The sequence below is a fragment of the Scyliorhinus torazame genome, chromosome 7, assembly GCF_047496885.1.
Source record: "Scyliorhinus torazame isolate Kashiwa2021f chromosome 7, sScyTor2.1, whole genome shotgun sequence".
NCBI lineage: Eukaryota > Metazoa > Chordata > Chondrichthyes > Carcharhiniformes > Scyliorhinidae > Scyliorhinus > Scyliorhinus torazame.
The window spans coordinates 27010024-27030206 of NC_092713.1; the positions used below are offsets into that span (position 1 = coordinate 27010024).

General features: G+C 46.5%; 1 protein-coding gene across 3 annotated transcripts in view; it reads left to right on the forward strand.

Moving 5' to 3' along the window:
- The window catches only part of lrrc8c (leucine rich repeat containing 8 VRAC subunit C), a 45052-nt gene that overhangs the window by 1568 nt on the left and 23301 nt on the right, over nt 1-20183 (forward strand). Inside the window, exons 2-3 of one of the 3 annotated variants that reach the window (XM_072510459.1) lie at nt 10765-10876; nt 16708-16850. In XM_072510459.1, coding sequence (XP_072366560.1) covers nt 16713-16850 — 138 coding nt within the window. In that variant the 5' untranslated portion in view covers nt 10765-10876; nt 16708-16712. Of the gene's footprint in view, nt 1-10764; nt 10877-11341; nt 11384-16707; nt 16851-20183 lie in introns of those variants that run through there. The other 2 variants (XM_072510458.1, XM_072510460.1) reach the window with 2 other exon arrangements.

Consider the following 20183-nt stretch of genomic DNA (forward strand, 5'->3'; position numbering starts at 1 on the left):
TGGCGGGCGGCACAGTGGCTAGCACTGCTGCCTCGCTGCGCCAGGGACCCGGGGTCGATTCCGACCTTGGGTGACGGCGTGGAGTTTGCACCTTCTCCCCATATCTGTGTGGGATTCCTCCGGGTGCTCCGGTTTCCAAAGATGTGCAGGTTGAGCAGATTGGCCATGATAAATTGTCCCTTAGTGTCCAAGATGTGCAGGTTACAGGGATAGGCCTAGATAGGGCGCTCTTACGGAGGGTTGAATGGTCTCCTTCTGCACTTTAGGGATTCTATAGACTGTGGGCATCTCTGGCTGTGCTAGGATTTATTGCCCATCCCTGGCAGGATTCGAACCCGGGTCCCCAGAGCATTACCTCGGGTTTCTGGTTTGCGAGTCCAGTGACAATACCAATGAGCCACCGTCACCCCCACTGTTACAATGTAGAAAACACACATCCAAGCAAACCCCCTGAAGGCCAATGTGACAATGGTCAGGAAATCTGTTTGTTTGGCATGTTGATTGAGGGATAAGTACTGTGGAGAGCCCCCCTGCTCTTCTTGCAAACAGTGTCAGGGGATCTTTTTCCTGCACCTGAGGAGGCAGACCGTTTAATGTCACATCCAAAAGTTGCTACCTTAGCCACTGCAACACTCCAATTGAGTGTCATCAGCCTCAATGTGTACTTAATCTTCTGATTCTGGTATGTGCATGACTAACTGATACACGGCTGACCCCTCAGGTGGCTGGGTACTGAGTGCAGAGGAGGCAGGAAGGGTTTTTAACTTCAGTGCAATAGGCATATTGAACAGTAAATCACCAATGCAACGCTGCCTCAGATTAACCGAAAACTTGTTCATACAGGCAGGATACCAGTCTGGATGCACGGGCACAGGAAACACCTGTCCAGGATGTAGAAAATAATTGTCATCGCTTCCTACTAGTAAAATGTATTGCGTTTGGTATCAGTATATTATTAGAATGTTGTAAGATTGACTTTTATTTGAATTTCCAAATTGATCCTGTCGCCCTTGCTCTGTTGAAGACATTGTATTACAAGGATGGGGGGGAGGGGTGGGGGGGAACTATGGCCCACTATTTAAGAATAAGGCGTTGTCCATTTAACAGAGGTGAGGAGAATGTTTTTTTCACTCATAGAGCTGCGTGCCTTTGGAACTCTCTTCCTCAAGAGGCAGTGGAAGCAGAGTCTTTGGGTGGATTTTCCATTCATTCCCTGCCGGCGTGATCATCCGGTCCCGCCGATGGATTCCCTGTTGAGAGCGGTGGGAGTGGAAGATACCACCTCCAGGCAATGGGCGACCACCTCCCATGCCCTGCAGATGGATTCTTGAGTAACAAGGGGTCAGAAAGTTATCAGGGGTAGGTGGGAATGTGGGGTTGCGGTTACAATCAGATCAGCCGCGATTTTATTGAATGGCGGAACCGGCTAGAGGGGCCGAGTGGCCTACTCCTGCTATTTATTCGTATGTTCATATGTAACTGGTCAATATTATGCACTGCTTGTATCAGTTCTTCCAAAAAAAACATTACTGGGAATTTATACTTAATCCCTGGATTTCCTTCGTACTTGTGCCCAGGGAAAAAAAGAAACTGGGACACAAAACAAAATGTGCAGTCTAAGAGGATCCCTGATTTCGGGACACAAGCGAGTAACTCACATAATGGCAATAGGCCCAAATCTTCTTCATCTTTCACAACCTATTGATCCCTCCAGTCATACTAGCAGCCCCACCCCCAATGTCACACAGCCATGTACGCATTTCCCACAATTGTGTTTCCTCAGAGTTTCTGTTCAAATTAGGACCAGATTGTCTGATTCACCAGTGAACAATGTAGTCCTGCAGGTGTTTTACTATTCCCAATCTAACAGCGGGCACATCCGTGCCAATGGCGATCCACCCGCTGTGCCCGGTAATGCAGATGAGGCCGGCACTCTTTCACCAAAGTCAAAAAGTGAATTGACCAGCTGCCCTCCTCGGTGCACAAAATCAGCAGACGCCGACATTATCAAACCATGCTCCTCCCTCATTTTTCAGGCACTTCCTCAGTATTTATTATCTCACTTTAAAAATGGACCTGGAAGCTGTTGAGCTCAGCAAGCTGGACAGAATGGCTCACAGCAGTCCTGCAGTTCTGCAGGCTTTTTATAGCCATTTCCTCGCGTTACCCTTCAAGGAAAGATTTTCAGTTCTGCGAGGGAAAATTAATTGCGGAATGCTCAAGCGGAACTTGCGGTTAATAAATGAATGGCGGGTAATAGTGAGACACTGCGGGAATAAACTTTGAGGTAGCGGGTGTGTGATAGGTACCGACGGAAATTGCTAACAGTCACTTATCTCTTTCTTTCAACTTTCTTATGGGGTGTGGGCATCGCTGGCTGGACGGGCATTTATTTGCCCTTGAACTGAGTGACTTGCTCAGCAGTTTCAGAGGGCAGTTAAGAGTCAACCACTTCACTGTGGATCCAGAGGTACATGTAGGCCAGACCATGTAAAGACAGCAGATTTCCTTCCGTAAAGGGCAATAGTGAACCAGATGGGCTTATACAATAATCAACACTAGTTTCATGGTCACCATTACTGACAGTAGCTTTCAATTCCAGATTTATTTATTTGAATTTACATTCCACCAGGGTGGGATTTGAACCCATGACCCCAGGGGATTAGTCTCGACACCTGGATTGCTGGTCTAGTGACATTGCCACTACTCCACCATCTCTCCTTTATCTACGTCGGCATTTATAGGTCTGATATAGGTGGTTGTCCAGGATAAGTACAAACAGTCATTAGTGGCGCAAACTATATCACTGTTAATTAAGCGGTCAAAGAGAAATATTTCCACCGACACCACGTGCATGTGTTCTTTGGAGCAAATGAACAGAAATTGGTGAATTGGCTCCTCAAGCCTTTGTTACACCATCCAATGAGATTTTTGCTGATTTGCGATCGAACTTTATATACCTGCCTTTGCTCCTTATTCCTTTGGATAACAAAAATCTACCAATCTCAGATCTACAATTGATCTATTATCGATTGCTGTTAGCAGAAGATAGTTCCAAACTGGTAGTGTTTATAGTTTCACTCCTCAGGTGTTGGCTCAAATTCTTTAGACCATTACCCTGGTCCCAGAGTGGCAAATAGTCTCTCTGTACTTACCTGTTTCCCTTACCCTTCTAAATTCCAGGGAATACAACCCTAGTTTGTCTAATCTCTCTTCGTAATGTAGCCCTCGGAGTGCAGGCATCATTCTGGTAAGCGTACGCTGTCTCCCCTCCAAGGGAATTTAACCTTACTGATGCCCATTCTCGTTTGTAGGGGTTTTTATGGCACTGGTAGAAGTCACATAGAAAATGAAAAGACTCCCCAGAGGGTCTGCCTGTCCCCCCCCCCCTCCCCAGCCCAGGTTGGCACAGGCTGGCACAGCCAACTTACCAGTGTCACCCTGGCAGTGCCAACCAGTGCCAGGGGGCGGTGCCAGGGCACTGCTCGGACATGTCCCTCGCCCCCGGGGGCTATACTTACCTTTGTGCTCCTGGGGGTGGGGGGAATCCCCTCGACCGAATCTCGCTTTTCAAAACCTGTTGTTAAGCTTGCTAACGCAACGTCACGTCGGCGAGATTTGATTATTCAGTGAGGGGGTATCATATGGCGGGGGGGGGGGGGGGAAGTTTTGCTAATTGTATGTAAATGCATTGAGCGTATCAAAATGAGATTCTTGCCCTCTGTGGGCGTGAGCCTTGTTACGCCGTCGGCGAGCGGTGTGTAAAATCGGGAACAGAGATCTCGCCGGCGAGAGTCGCGTTTCCCGGTTCTCCTGGGATTTTGCTCCCACATTGCCGTTCACGCTGCGGGCGAAGCGGACAGAAGATTGCCCCCATGGCGTCCGTTTGTCATCGTCTTTTCCTTTGGTTATTTACAGATATTTAGGCACAGTTTTGTCTTTGGGCACAGGACTGGCAGGAATTTTGAACGTATCTTGACTTCGGTCGACTGGATACGAATTTTCAGATCCAACCTGGGTATGAACATTGGAATAAACAGCAGGAATAAGGCCATTTGGCCCCTTCAGTCTGCTGCACCATTCAATAAGGTCATGGCTGATCTGATTGTAAGGTTCAACTCCACATTCCCGTCTACACCCAACAATCTTTCTTTCCTCTCCTTGCTTATCAAGAATCTATCTGGCTCTGCCTTAAAAATATTCAAAGATTCTTTTGAGGAACAGAGTTTCCACCTGCATGCACTGAGGAATTCCCACAGCATGGTGATGTTTCGTTAAAGCCAGGGATCCCTAACATTTTAAGGGGTGGTGAATTAGTGAGAAAAAAAATACTTGGGTGGGATTCTCCGACCCTCTGCGCCGGAATCGCGCCTGGCGTGGGGAGGGAGAATAGCCGTTCCCGCCGGAAATCCGGCGCGATGGTGCTTCCGCGGATCCGCCAGTCCCGCACGCCGCGGTCGACGCACTGTCGGTCGGGGGTCGTTGGAACAGGCCCCCGCGGCGAATCTCCGCTGTCGACCGGCCGAACTCCCGCCGGCGCGGTTTACATGTGGTACCACCCGGTGGGAGCTTGGATCCGTGGCCGCGGTGGGGGGTATCTGACTCCGGGGGGAGGCCTCAGCGGTGGCATTGCCCGCGATGGGGGCCACCGATCGGCGGGCCATCGCGATCTGGGATGGACCTTCCTTCCTCTGCGCAGGCCCGCTGTGTGGCTCCGCCGGCGCCCGCGCCAAGGTGGGCCGCCGTGCGCATGCACAGACCCGCTTGCGGCCGCCGTGCGCATGCGCGGCCACAGTCTGGCTAGCAGGGCCCAGCCGGCAGCCAGAACTGCGGGACACACGCCGGGGCTCTGCTAGCTCCCTGGAAAACGGAGAATCACCCCGGACCTTTGAGGAAAAAGTCCGGAGCGATTCTCTCCCGTTTCCCGGCGGACGTGTGGACTTCGTCCCCAGAAGGAAGAATCCCGCCCAATCAAAACTGAGGGAAAAATGAAATTTCTCGGAATTTCCTTCCAAAATTTCAGTAATGCAGAAGCAGGCGGATTAGATCTCTGACATCAGCACAAAATATATGCTAACTGCAGGTTCAATTAATGCATATCTCTGGGATAGTGCAACCTCACTGAAAAATAAATGAATTCTTACTAAAGCAATATTTGAACAGTTCTCAAGTATCACACTTTGAAGTAAGAAAGATGCAACATCGTAAATCTGTTTCCTGCTGCCTTTTAAGACCTCAAACCAAGGCCATCTTGGTATCTTCGACCAGTGGCAAGATCGAACAGTGGCAGCATGGATTTACGAAAGGGAAATCAAGCTTGACAAATCTACTGGAATTTTCCGACGATGTAACTAGTGTAGTTGACGAGAGGGGGGCCAGTGGATGTGGTACATTTGGACTTTCAGAAGGCTTTCGGCAAAGTCCAACATAAGAGATTAGCATGTAAAATTAAAGTGCATGGGATTGGTGGCAGTGTAGTGACATGGATAAAAAAAACGGTTGACAGACGGGAAACAGAGAGTAGGGATAAATGGGTCTTTTTCCGAATGGCAGGCAGTGACTAGTGGGCTACCACAGGTATCAGTGTTCGGACACCAGCTATTCACAATATATATATTAATGATTTAGATGAGGGATCCAAATGTAATATATCCAAATTTGCAGATGAGACTAAGCTGGGTGGGAGGGTGAACTGTGAGGAAAATGCAAAGATGATTCACTGTGATTTGGACAAGTTGACTGAATGAGGAAATGTATGTCGATGCAGTTATAATGTGGATAAATGTGTGGTTATCCACTTTGGTAGCAAGAACAGGAAGGTAAATTAGTATATGAATGGATACAAATTGGGCGAGGGGAATGTGCAACGAGACTTGGGTGTCCTTGTACACCAGTTGCTGAAAGTAAGGACGCAGGTGCAGCAGGCGGTAAAGAAGGCAAATTGTATGCTGGGCTTCATAACGAGTGGATTTGAATACAGGGCTTATAGAAAGAGTGCAGAGAATTTACCAGACTAATTCCTAGGATGGCGGGACTGAGATATGAGGAGGGATTGAATCGGTTAGGAGTACATTCACTGGAGTTCAGAAGAATGAGGGGGGAACTGATAGAAATCTGTAAAGTTCTCACAGGACTAGACAGAGTAGATGCAGGAAGGTGCTCCCAATGGCGGGCAAGTCCAGAACCAGTGTGAGGAATGTAGGACTTTCAGGTATATTGCACTATAGGCATTTGCTGCAGTAAGGGTAAAGAGCCTTAGTGTGTGGGATCATGGGTGCAAACTTTTTGTCCTAACTCTAAACTTGGCAGTATTGTATCTCCATTTTTATCATCTTCTCTTGCAGTTTTAAAAGTTGCATTCTATTTTCTGGGAAAGTCGAGTGGGCCAGAGTAGGTAGATTGGTGCAAACTGGCCTGCTTATCTTAGGGGGAGGCGGCGGAATAGTGGTATTGTCACTGCGCTAGTCATCCAGAGATCAGAGTACTGCTCTGGGGTCCCAGGTTTAAATCCTCTCAATACAGATGATGACATTTGATTTGAATAAAAACCTGGAATTAAAAGTCCAGTGCTGGCCATGAAACCATTGTCGATTGTCGTAAAAACCCATCTGGAAATCTGCCGCCCTTACCTGGTCTGGCCTATATGTCACTCCAGACCAACATGAATATGGTTGACTCTTAACTGCCCCTCAAGGGCAATTAGTGATGGGCAATAATTGCTGGCACAGCCTGCGACCACCACAGCCCATGAATGAATTTTAAAAAAACATGACCTCTGTCAGTGAAGGAATAGTTACACTTGATGTACTATAGGCATTTGCTGCAGTAAGGGTAAAGAGCCTTAGTTAGTGTGTGGGATCATTTGCTGCAGTAAGGGTAAAGGAATGATGGTGGAGAAACAGAATTATGTATGGAAATATTGGACTTTAAATAAGGCCTGTGAGTTTTTCAAAATGGATGTACAAGCCAAAGAAGGCACAGATTGTAAGATCAGCCACTGGTTGAATTGGTGGTGGGGGGGGGGGGAGGTGAAACACTGAGAGAACATGGAACCCCGTTTCCAGACAAGGTACTTTTAAAGCATCCAGAAACTAATTGCTATCTCTGGCAGAGACAAAGGGACGTAAGAAGTACAGGAAGTTTTGACACAGAACACAAAATAGCAAGCACACAAAACAGCAAGCGCACACACAATGCCCCTGAAAATAGCCAATTTTAATGGTGTAACTTGAATCTCTCTCTCTCTCTGACTATGGAAGCCAGCTGACTCTGCAAAAGACCACAGCATAGAGAACCAAACTATCGAACACTGGAGTCACAAAACCGACTATTCGCCTTCTGAAGTCAACTCTACTAAAAATCTCGAAACTGACTATTCGCCTACTGGTCAACTTCACTGGAATCTCGAATTGCAATGGCCGCAATGCTCAATCGTCAACTCCTCACAAATCACGGACTGTTCCGTGTACTTTTAAAAATATCTTTACTTACTTTGAACTCAATTTGCCCCTCTAAGGTGCATGAATGTATATGCGTGCGTTCTACCATTTTGTTGCATTTAGCAATTAACAACTCACTTTACCTCAAGGAAGCCTGGTTAAATTTGCTTCTTTTAAAACATAACTATTTGGTCTGGGAAAATTATCCGTGAAAAAGGATTCATTTTAGATTAAATCGTGTTACTACCAACAGATGGGTTTGGATTAAGACAGGGAGCGAGTTCATTCCTCCTCACTTAGGTTTGTAACAATTTGAGGGTACCCCAGCTGGACGGTGACAAATTAAGGGATACCATCCTGATCAACAACTTTGGTGCACCTCATCTGAGGGCTGGTCATAACACTCTTAAAGGTGTCGCTCTCATATGTAACATTGTAATGTGTAGATCTTGTTTAGTCGAGAATTCGGGATTTCACTGTGTGAATGATTCGTTAAGCTAGGCCTTTAGATCTAGGGTAATGAGGAGAAGAAGTAGTGTGATTTATATTCCACTTCTCAAACATATTCCGAATTTGCTCACCAATAATTTGGTTATGATCTCTCTAGACACACATAAACTCAAAATAGCACTTGGATTGCGGGCAACTTTTGTGCTTGACGTATTGTCGAATAATCGGGTAATTGGTAACATAATCAACAATGGTGATGAAGTTAGTTCCATGGGCATGAAAGACATCAGATGCGATTTTTGACCAAGGATGGGGAGGAACTTCATGTGGAAACTGCAGTTCTTTGTGTTAACTTGGCGAGTGCTCTTCTTCATGCTGACTTCAATGTCAGTATTCGTAACCAGCCAATAGACTTTTCTCCTGCAAGTCTTCTTGTCTAATCTATGCCCATGTGTGTGATTAAGCTGTTGAAGAATAACAGGTCACAAGGTCGGCACAGTGGTTAGCATTGCTGCCTCACAGACCAGGGATACACGTTCAATTCTGGCCTTGGGAGACTGTCTGTGTCGATTTCGCACTTTCTCACCGTGTCTGCGTGGGTTTCCTCATGGTGCTCCGGTTCCCTTCCACAAGTCCAAAGATGTGCAGGTTAGGTTGACTGGTCATGCTAAATTTCCCCTTAGGGTGAGGTTACAAGGCTGGGGATTGGGCCCAGGTAGGGTGGTCTTTGCAGATTCGATGGGTCGAAATGGCCTCTTTCTACACTGTAGGTATTCTATGATTCTATGATCCTGATATGTTGCTTGACCATCTCCAGGAGATGACTAGCTCATCCTGGTAAAGCCAAAATGGTTTCATTTGTTCTGAATTGAATCACAGCATCATTCAGTTATGGTTTTCCTCAGTTTCTGTAGAGTATAGTAGTTCACCATTTATTGTAGCTGCTGGCATTTGCATTGCGCAAAATATGCCAGATCAGTTGACGGGCTTGCATTCTCCTACAAGTGTGACATTGCAGCACCCTTGAAACTACCAATTCTGTCAAAACATTCTAGATATTTTGATGTTAGGTCATGAACTAAGGCACATGCTTTACAGTGTTGATGGAAATCTGGTAATTTATTGGTGCATGCAGAAGGCCACATCTTCCGCCTGGCTTGCTTAGTACCTGAAAGCTTTGTTGACTCGCGATGATTGCTTCCGTCCTTGAGTATTTTTTGATGCTATACATTTTGGGCTAGCTCTGTGTTTGAAAAATCACAGTGCCTACCCTTACCTCTGCACCCGCTGATGAAATGCTTCATGGATTCTGCAACAGTTGACGAAATGACATGAACTCTAGTCGATGAATACAGAGGTTCAACCTGACTCTGAACCAGTCTTCCAATGTAGTCCATATCCTTTGGGGATCCTTTAGCTCTTTGTCTGTTATTCCTGATGTGGTCAGCCCACGTAGACCTTATTCCCAATTGGTAGGTGAATTTTAATGGCTTGCTTGTCTAATTCAGACACACTTGAATCCAGAGCCTATAGCTTTTCATAATGTTTATAAATTGAGTTTAATTAATAATCTTTGTTGTCACAAGTAGGCTTGCATTAACAATGCAATGAAGTTACTGTGAAAAGCCCCTAGTCGCCACTTTCCGGCACCTGTTCGGGTACACTGAGGGAGAATTCAGAATGTCCAAATTACCTGACAGCGCTCTTTCGGGACTTGTGAGTGGAAACCGGAGCACCCAGAGGAAACCCACACCGACACGGGGAGAACATGCAGACTCTGCACAGACAGTGACCCAAGCCGGGAATCGAACCTGTGTCCCTGGCTCTGTGAGGCAACAGTGTTAACAACTGTGCTACCGTGCCGCCCATTGCTTAGATAGGTCAGCTGCATCCCAATTCAAACTGGGAACTTCGTGCACATTCTCACAACATCCCTTTGACTTTCCTCCTTGTTATATTTAACGTTAAAAATTTTTTTCATCCCATCTTTAAAGTTACAAAACCAATGCACAGCATGGACAGGGCAAAACCTTAATCCATGACATTGCTCCAAAAACCAATTCAATTCAAATTGACGCCAATGCATGGTCTCCACAAGAAGACATATAAGGTCCAAGCTGACAAGAAAGGGCATTCCAAAACAGGATGGTGAGTCTTGGCGGGGAACCTTCAGGTGGTGGCAATCCTAGATGCCTAGGCCCACTTCCCCACCCTATCCCCATAACCCCACCTAACCTGCACATCTTTGGACACTCAGGGGCAATTTAGCGTGGCCAATCCATCTAATCTCAGCAAACCGGAGCTCCTGGAGGAAACCCACGCAGACACGGGGAGAACGGAATCGAACCCGGGTCCTGGTGCTAACCATTGTGCCACTGTGCCGCCCCTTGACAAATGTATTCAAAATCACAAACATCTGGCAAAAGATTCAGAGACAGCATGAGGACAAAGAAACATTTGCATAGCAAGTTGCTGTGATCTGGAATGTGCTGCCTAAAAGGCAGGCAGACGTAAATTCAATAATAGCTTTCAAAAGGGAATTGGATTAAAACTTGACAGAGAGAAAGAAACAGCAGGGTTAAGGGGAAAGAGCAGGGAGGTGGGACAAACTGGGTAGCCCTTCCAAAGATCTGGTACAGTTACATTGGGTCAAATAGTCTCCTTTCGTGCTGTATCATCCTCTAACGATGTGCGACTTCGCAAATATTAGGTCGGATCTTGGCTATTCTAAGCATTGGCTGCATCTATGAATGCTTTTCCGTCTGAATTGTGCTGGAGCCAAGAAGAGGTCAGCTGTTTTTTTTTGTTATTGCACTGTTTATTTTTCCAGCACTCCAGCAGCTTTACGAGACATTTGCCCTTTTGTGTTTTGCAGGTTTTGATAGGTCTTCATGCTGGAGACTTGGAAAAAGAAAATTCATAGAATTAAACACCACCTCTTTTTTTTGCTGGTGCTGCTGCTGCAAGAAGCAATCCTTCCCCCGTAGGCAAGTGTGAACGATGACTTAAATTGCGAACAAACTGGGGTTACTAACACTGGAGTCTGGAGTGGGCCTTGTTGGCGCTGGCGGTTAGAAACTGGTCTTTCTCTGCAGGGGTTAGTGTTCAACTGCAGACCATGCCAATTGGATGAAATTCAGCCTTTAGTAGTGCTTACATGAAATAAGTCCCAACCATCTCAAACCAGAGTCGAACGAGCTTTATTCTGCATCTAACCATCTTGTATTTGATTTGGGGAATGTTTTACAATGACACTCGGGTGCCTGAATTGTAAAGTAGCTTCCTCCAGTTGATTTAGTGTTGGAAGAAAAGATGCTGTATCGGAGAGATGCTTTGTGCCTAAACGTATGAGTTTCCAATTCAGACAATTTACTGTGGATGCATTTTCTGAATCCAAATTACCGAATAGTTCAAGCATTTATTCATTTATTTATTTATTTTCTTTTTGGCAGATTGGAAACCATTTGCTCCTAATCGCTAGATGTCGGTCCCACGTGCGTACCTGTGACTGTTTTCGTTGTGCATGCTACAATATCCATGACCCTTTAGAAGGGAGGAACAGCACTCTTAATAGATGTCTGCGAAACACACATACCAAAATTTCCCCGGCCCTTAACCAAGAATGCTTATGAATGACAGTGGGTGGGAATGAAGACCACTGCAGAGGCGGCTGTTGCTTTGTTACTGCAGGGGGTAAATGTGGGGTGTACGGTACTGAACATCCCAGACTGGCCTGCATTGAGTTCGCGTAATTCAACCTAACTGTGAATTGGTGATTAGAGTAAGAGGCTCTATATTTAAGCTCCGTGCTCTTAAGATGTAGGAAGGTAGTAATCTTTCTGGATCTCTGTTTCTCTGGGATGTGTACATTTACATATGAGTGGGGATGTTGGGCGAGCACAGGGTCAGCTTCAGCTGTGATGCTCTCCAGAGTCGAATATGCTTCCTGCACAAAAGGACGTTGGCTCTCAAGGGTTTATCAACACCCTTGCCCCGGCATGGAATTTTAAAAACCGGGGCGGTGGATTTAATGCACCACGCCATAGAGCCGCAAGACATGGACTGGTGCTCACGGACAACTTTGCCTTTCTCCTGCAACACTAATTGTGATGATATGAACTTCCTTCCATCGCTCCTTTCTCTGCCACTATGACTAACCTAAAGATGTAACCCTGCAAGCTCCCCCAGGTTATCTTCTCTCTGGCTTCCAATAAGACATGTGATCCTGAATTGAATGTTCCCAATATACCCAAGTAATGTGTTCCTGAACATGCAACTGTCATTAACCTGCCATCTTCAATCAGCCTTGGAATTCCTCCTTGGAATTTTACTCATGTCTGGGCAACAGTTGTCCTTCTTAACTTATTAATTGTTACATTCTAACCCTTACACTGGTACTTCCGACGGTACCTCCTGCTAACTCTTCAATAATTAATCACCTTGAATGTTCTGGTCTCTTTCCACATCATCGGTATGAGTTTCATTCTCGGCATCCTGCTCATGCTCTTATTACCAATGCTATACATCTGTGGAATCTTGCTATTGGTTATGTCTGCAAATCATTCGTTCATCTGTGACGTATGTGACAAAATCTGGCATTCTGCTTGGACGAACAAATTATCATTGAATAGTCTCTCACCAATGTTCATAATTATTTTGTTTCCTTTGAAAGTGCCCTTGCTATGTTGTATTTGATGGAATCTTCATTCAAGGGTTTCCAAGGACTTTACCACTCTGCTCCTTCTTCATATCGACGGCCTCCGCTGATCAACATCCGACTCGGTCCATTCTTCAATTCTACAGTTCAGCAGCTCCCTTCAGATGTCAGGCTGTCAAGTGCTTAGGAATTCTTCCTCCCAATGCATTAGCTGAATCACTATATCAGCTGCTCCATGACCCACGGTGGAACAATTAGAATCTTCTCTCTTCTAATCCTAAGGCCCAGTTTCGCTCAGATTCTCAAGGCCAACCTGCAATTATTAGCTCTGATTCCGATGGCTCCATCCATTGGTATACAAATCGTCGTTTGGTGACACCGAACTTGAGTATTTCTGAAAAAATACATTTTGTCATTGTTTTTTGTCTTGCACTCACCAGGTCAATCACATCAATGTCATGGGAAAGAATAACTTTATACACAATTTGAAGAGACCAACCAACCAACACTGTCTTCTCATTCAGTATAAAGTTGTTCTTTCCCCTGACATGGATATTCTTGTAATTGACCTGATGAGTACAGGACAAGAAGCTTTGACAAAACGTTTTTTTTAAGCAATACAGTTGGATAGTCTTGGCTGTACTACCTCCTCGGACCACAATTGGAAATTTTAGATTTCTTCCTTTATTGTTCCAAGATTATGCTTTACTCTTCTTGTCGAATGAATGCATCTTCACTCATTCTTGTGTGGCCTTTGAGTCCACCAGCTGAGAGATAGCTGCGACTCTTGTATCAGAAGAGACCCTCCAAATATCTTTCTCATAAACCTGGACAGGATGCAAGAAAAGGCTTATCATAATCTTTCTTCTCTCTCCTTTCTATCATCCAGGGTAAGTGCTTGATGGGGAAACAACCTTCATCTTGCTTATCTTAAGCAACACATGTATCATTCCAAATGCATCCAACAGCCCCCTTGCTGCCCGCCATTTTTACTTCCCCTTACGTCCTACAGGCTTTCAAAATCCACACTTAACGCCAGCTAATCTCATCCTCTAATTTGTCTCATCTGTTTCACTCTTTTGCTCTTCACCATGGCTGATCAGTTTGAAGTACGTTGTTCCGTCGAGTAGATGTACAGAATGGGAGGCAACTGTGGCAATCGACAGAGGGAGAGAGAGACGGGAAAACCTGAAATCCAAAAGGCAACAAGAGCAAACCCCTACATGAAATAAGATGCTGCTCTCTGTCAGAAAAATGATGCACTCAATTCCAGAATGTAGAGTAACAGAGGAATTGGTGTTGTTAAAAAACATAAGAGAAGATCTTGTGGCGCAGTGGGTAGTATCCCTGGATGGCTACGGCAAGTTGCTAGGGAGCAGCTGCTCCCCTGAGTTGAAGGGTCAGTCTCGAGAGGGCACAGGTTCAAGGTGAGGGGCAGGAGGTTTAGGGAGATGTGAGGGGAAACCTTTTTACCCAAAGGGTGGTGACCGTCTGGAATGCACTGCTTGAGAGGGTGTTAGAGGTGGGACGCCTCACATCCTTTAAAAAGTACCCAGATGAGCACTTGGCACGCCATAACATTCAAGGCTATGGGCAAAGTGCTGGTAAATGGGATTAGGTAGGCAGGCCAGGTGCAGACCCGATGGGCCGAAGGGTCTCTTTTGCACTGTGTGATTAACCTGCAAACACACACCAATGGCAGGTGGTTAATGCGTGAGAGATTCCTGGCCAGTCATGTGACTGCAATGAAAGTTGGAATCTCTACCACCACTTTTACTATCATGTCCACATTTACAATATGTGTGTAAAAAGTGCCATTTTCCACAGCAACGCAGACTCCGTGAGCAAACTGGAACACGCCACCAAACCAATGGGTTCAACAGAGGTCTTTAAACTGGGACCTGGTTTACATACAAACTAATGAGTTCCGCAGAAGAGTCATATTGCACTGAGAATATTAACTCTGTTTCTCTCTCCTCAGACGCTGCCGGACCAGCTGAGTTTTTCCAGCATTTTCTGTTTTTATTACTAACGATTAACAGTCTGCTGGCTGTAAGGATGCTGCAGGAAATTAGTCTGGACCGTCCCAATCCACTTCCTAATAGATAGAGGCACACAGCACTAAAGAATGTGGAACAAATTGCACCACGTTGGCCAGCATGTTCAGAAAGACCTAGGATGACTGTTGTGGCAAACGGAGAAATAGCAATGTGTAGCAAACTTAATTACCCACATTCCTCAGCTCCATTAAACCTCAACAAGGTTGGTGCGGCCAAATTAAAATTGAAGACCTTTTAACTATTTGTTAACCGTGCAGCAAAAGGAGCATAAATTAAAAGCACCATAATAATAATCTTTATTAGTGTCACAAGTAGGCTTACATTAACACTGCAGTGAAGTTACTGTGAAAATCCCCTAGTCGCCACACTCCGGCGCCTGTTCGGGTACACTGAGGGAGAATTCAGAATATCCAATTTCCCTAACAAGCAAATCTTTCGGGACTTGTGAGAGGAAACCGGAGCACCCGGAGGAAACCCACGCAGACACGGGGAGAACGTGCAGACTCCGCACAGACAGTGACCCAAGCCAGGAATCGAACCTGCGACCCTTGCGCTGTGAGGCAACAGTGCTACCCACTGTGCTACCCTGCCGCCCATACCCACGTAAAAGCTAAATTAGGAATTTATTTTAATATCGTGCGTAGAAAAAGTAAAGTTGGGTTATTTTGGTGAACCAACGCGGGTAAACTTTGAAATTCTCACATTGCAACTTGCCAAGACGAAAGAAAGAACTTGTGCCCACGTCCTCAGCACATTGGGAATCACTTCACAATCAATGAACTACCTTTGAAGTGTGAAGTATTAACTTGACCCTGTCTGTACCCAGGTTAAAAACTTCTGAAAGCATGAAATTATTTTAGCAGCTGGTCATAGCGAAGGTTCACCAGACTGATCCCTGGGACGGCAGGTTTGTTGTCTGAGGAGAGATTGGGTCGACTGGGCCTGTATTCACTGGACTCTAGAAGAATGAGAGGCGATCTCATTGAAACATATCGGGCGGAATCCTCCCCCCCCCATGCCGGGTGGGAGAATCGCCGGGCGAGGGGCGATTCTCCGGCCTGGATGGGCCGAGCGGCCTGCCCAACACGACAGGTTCCCACTGGCGCCGTCCACACCTGGTTCGCTGCCGGCGGGAACAGCGCAGAACGCTGCGGGGGGCGACCTGTGGGCGGGGGGGTTGGGGGGGGGTGTCCTGCACCGGGGGGGGGGGACTCAAAAGGGGTCTGGCCCGCGATCGGTGCCCACGTAAATGACGCGGCGCCGCTCCTAACTTCCCGGGGGCGGGAGAATAGGGGACTGGGAGCGGCCTCCGATGGGAGAATTGCGCCCATAAACTTCTGACAGGGTTGGACAGACTTGATGCAGGGATGTTGTTTTCTTCTGGCTGGGGGGGAGGGGGTCCTAGATCAAGGGGCCACATCTCAGGGTACAGGGTAGACCATTTAGGACTGAGATAAGGAGAAATCTCTTCACCCAGAGAGTGGCCAAGTCACTGAATACATTTAAGAAGGAAATAGGTAGATTGCCAGACTCAGGGGAGAGTGGGGGATTATGTCATTGAGATAGAGGATCAGTCATGATAATTTTGAATGGCGGAGCAGACTCGAATGGGCGAGTGACCTAATAACACCCCTATTTTCCAAGTTTCTGTGTTTCTAAGACCTCACCTGATGGGGTTTAGAATAGGTTCATTCATCACCGTAATACATTTTACATGGACGAAAGTACATGTGGGTGATACAGCCATATGTGTACAAAGAACAATACAGCATAGGAACAGGTCCTTCGGCCCTCCAAGCCTGCGCCGACCATGCTACGTGCCTAAAATAAAACCATATGCACTTACGGAGCCCGTGTACACAGCACTATAGGTAGAATCCCTGGATTAAACGGTAGACACCAGAATGTGAATGAGACAGGTATCTCCCAATCATTAGAGGTCTTAGAACTGAACACAACCAACTTACGGCTCAGAGGTTTGGTGTGCAAGTTCAGCTTTGATAAAGTTTACAAGAATTTCACTTAACAACTAACAAATATGGGTTTGCTCTTGATTCTCCTGATTTTCAATTATTTACTTAAATTCATCTTATTTTGACAGGAACTATGATTCCAGTCACGGAGTTTAAGCAGTTTACTGACCATCAACCTGCATTCAGAGTGTTGAAACCATGGTGGGACGTTTTTACCGATTACCTAGCCATCGCCATGTTGATGATTGGAGTGTTTGGATGCACGTTACAGGTATGTCTCCTTAGGCTTCACAGCTGGTCAACTGTTTGTTCGCTCCCACACCTTGGGGCGATTTTCACGCTGCCACGTCATTGCTTGCTTTTTTAAAATTGGCGGGTGGGGGGGGGGACAGGACCAAAATAATGCAAGGGGTTGGTGTGGGTTTCCTTCAGATGCTCAGGTTTCCTCCCACAGTCCAAATAAGTGCAGGACTGGTACATGTTGAGTTTCCCCTTAGTATTCAAAGATGTGTAGGTCAGGTGGGGTTACGGGGATAGGGTGGGGAAGTGGGCCTCGATGGGGTGATCTTTCAGAGGGTCGGTGCAGGCTCGATGGGCTGAATGGTCTCCTTCTGCATTGTAGGAACCCTGTGGTAATATAGATAATTGACAAAACCAATTTAAAAAAAAAAAAAATTTTAAGAGTACCCAATTAATTTTTTCCAATTAAGGGGCAATTTAGCGTGTCCAATCCACCTACCCTGCACATCTTTGGGTTGTGGGGGCGGAACCCACGCAGACACGGGGAGAATGTGTAAACTCCACACGGACAGTGACCCAGAGCCGGGATCGAACCTGGGACCTCGGCGCCGTGAGGCAGCAGGGCTAACCCACTGCGCCATCGTGCTGCCCTTGACGAAACCAAATTGCTGGATTCGCTAAATTGCCAGGCAAATCAGAAGGCAGCCATTTCCAGCGAAAATTAAAGGGGTCCTCCCCTGTAATGAGAACTGGATGGAGATGTAATTAACTGTTTTTCCTTTACATTTGTTTCTGGGGCAGCACGGTGGCGCAGTGGGTTAGCACTACTGCCTCAAGGCGCCGAGATCTCAGGTTCGATCCCTGCTCTGGGTCACTGTCTGTGTGGAGCTTGCACATTCTCCCTGTGTTTGCGTGGGTTTCGCCCCCACAACCCAAAAAGATGTGCAGGGTAGGTGGATTGGCCACGCTAACTTGCCCCTTAATTGGAAAAAAATGAATTGGGTACTCTAAATTTATGATTATTTTTTTTTTAAATTTGTGCGTATTGAACCATAAAGGCTTCTAAATTGAATATATTTGCTACAATATGTTCTTCACACTGTCTGCTGGTTTAATGTGTTTCCAACAATTGAAGGTCTCCCTTTAAGGTGCTACTGTGGACCCAGCACATTCGGCCGCACTATCCATTTTTCAGCCTCTTCACACCGGCAAGTCGCCTTTTGGGGCAACGCGCTTCCTGCTGGCAACCCACCAACCACCTTGAATGGATCGCGTCCCATACTGACTCCTCCAACCAACTTCTGACCACTCAAAATAGCCCAAAGCAAAAATCAACCCATGCCAGCTCACTGAGATAGTAGCACAGGTACCAGAAATACTGGCGAAGATGGGCAAAGTTGTAGCTTGACAATGGCAGCATGGCAGAGAGGATAATAGGGACCAGAAGGATCTATCTCTTAAGGGTAGAAAATCGCCCAGCCGTTAAGAAACGGCCTCATCCTCCAACTCACCTCCTCAACGAAGGAAAAATAAACCCTGCGTTGGAGCCTTTACAGCACAGAAAGAGACCATTCAACCTATTGAGTCAGCTCTCTGGAGAGCAATCCAATCCTATTTCCCCGCTCTATTCCCGTAACCCGGTAGGTTTATATCCCTCAAGGGCCCATTCAATTTATTTTTGAAATCATTCATCGTCTCTGCTTCTGTAACTCTTACAACCACCGGTTTCCTGGTGATTGCCACTCACCCAGTAGCGACATTTTTCCTCTTCCTCTATCTCTTTCCCAAACTTTAAATCAGTGTCCCCTTGTCCGGAAGAGTTTTTCCATGCCTACCTTATCCAAACCTACCATTAGCTTGCACACGCTATTGAAGCTCCCTTCAATCTCCTTTGCTCCAAGGGGAACACAGTTTCTCCAACCTAACCCTGTAGCTAAAATCCCTCGTCCCTGGAAACATTCTGGTAAATCCCCTCTGCACCCCCTCGAGGACCGTTGCATCCTCACACAGGGCAGCACGGTAGCACAAGTGGATAGCACAGTTGCTTCACAGCTCCAGGGTCTCAGGTTCGATTCCCGACTGGGCCACTGTGCGGAGGAGTCTGCACGTTCTCCTGGTGTCTGTGTGGGTTTCCTCCGGGAGCTCCGGTTTCCTCCCACAGTACAAAGATGTGCGGGTTAGGTGGATTGGGCATGCTAAAGTGTCCAAAAGATGTTAAGTGGGGGTTACTGGGTTATGGGGATAGGGTAGATACGTAGACTTCAGTAGGGTGCTCTTTGTAAGGGCCAGTGGAGACTCGATGGGCCGAATGGCCTCCTTCTGCATTGTAAATTCTATGATTCTATGATCCTTCCTAAAGTGTGGTGACCAGAACTGGACACAATACTTTCATGGTGGCCAAACCATAGCTTTAAAAAGGTTTGGCATAACTTCCCTGCTTTTGTACTCAATACCTCTATTTATGAAGCCATGAATCCCATATAATTTGCTGCGTTAGTCGTGTTCTCACCTTTGAATCGCAATGTTCCGGGTTCAAGTCCCAATCCAGAGCTTGTGCACAAATATCAAGGCTGAAATTCCAGTGCATTACTGAAGGAGTATTGCATCGCTGGGGGTGTCGTTTTCCTGAGTTAAACTGAGGCCCATCTGCCTGTTGAATCCACGGCACCGTTTCAAAGAGGAGCGAGTTATCCCTGGTGCCGTGGCAACATTTATCCCTCAATCAACATTGCAAAAACAGGTCAGCTGTTCATAGAACATACAGTGCAGAAGGAGGCCGTTCGGCCCATCGAGTCTACACCGACCCACTTAAGCCCTCACTTCAACCCTATTCCCTTAACCCAATAGCCCCATCTAACCCTTTTGGACACTCAGGGCAATTTAGCATGGCCAATCCACCTAACTTGCACGTCTTTGGACTGTGGGAGGAAACCGGAGCACCCGGAGGAAACCCACGCAGACACGGGGAGAACGTGCAGACTCCGCACAGACGTTCATTGTCATATTGTTGTTTGTGACAGTTTCTCTGTCTGCAAACTGGCTGCCACAATTGCTACATTACATCAGTGACCATTGTGCAAAAGTACTGCGAAGGCTGCAAAGCACTGTGAGACATACAGGGGTCATGAAAGGCGCGATATAAATGCACATCTTTCTTTTTTCTCTCTTTAACCACCCTCTCAATCTGTCCTGCCATCTTCAAAGATCCATGCACATGAACCTCAGGTATTCCTCCTGCACACTCTTTAGGACTGTGCCATTAAGTCTATATTGACTTTCCCTAGTTCGTCTTCAAAACTTGCATCATCTCACATTTCTCTATTAAATTTCAGCTGCCACTTGTCCTCCATTCTGCTCATGTCCT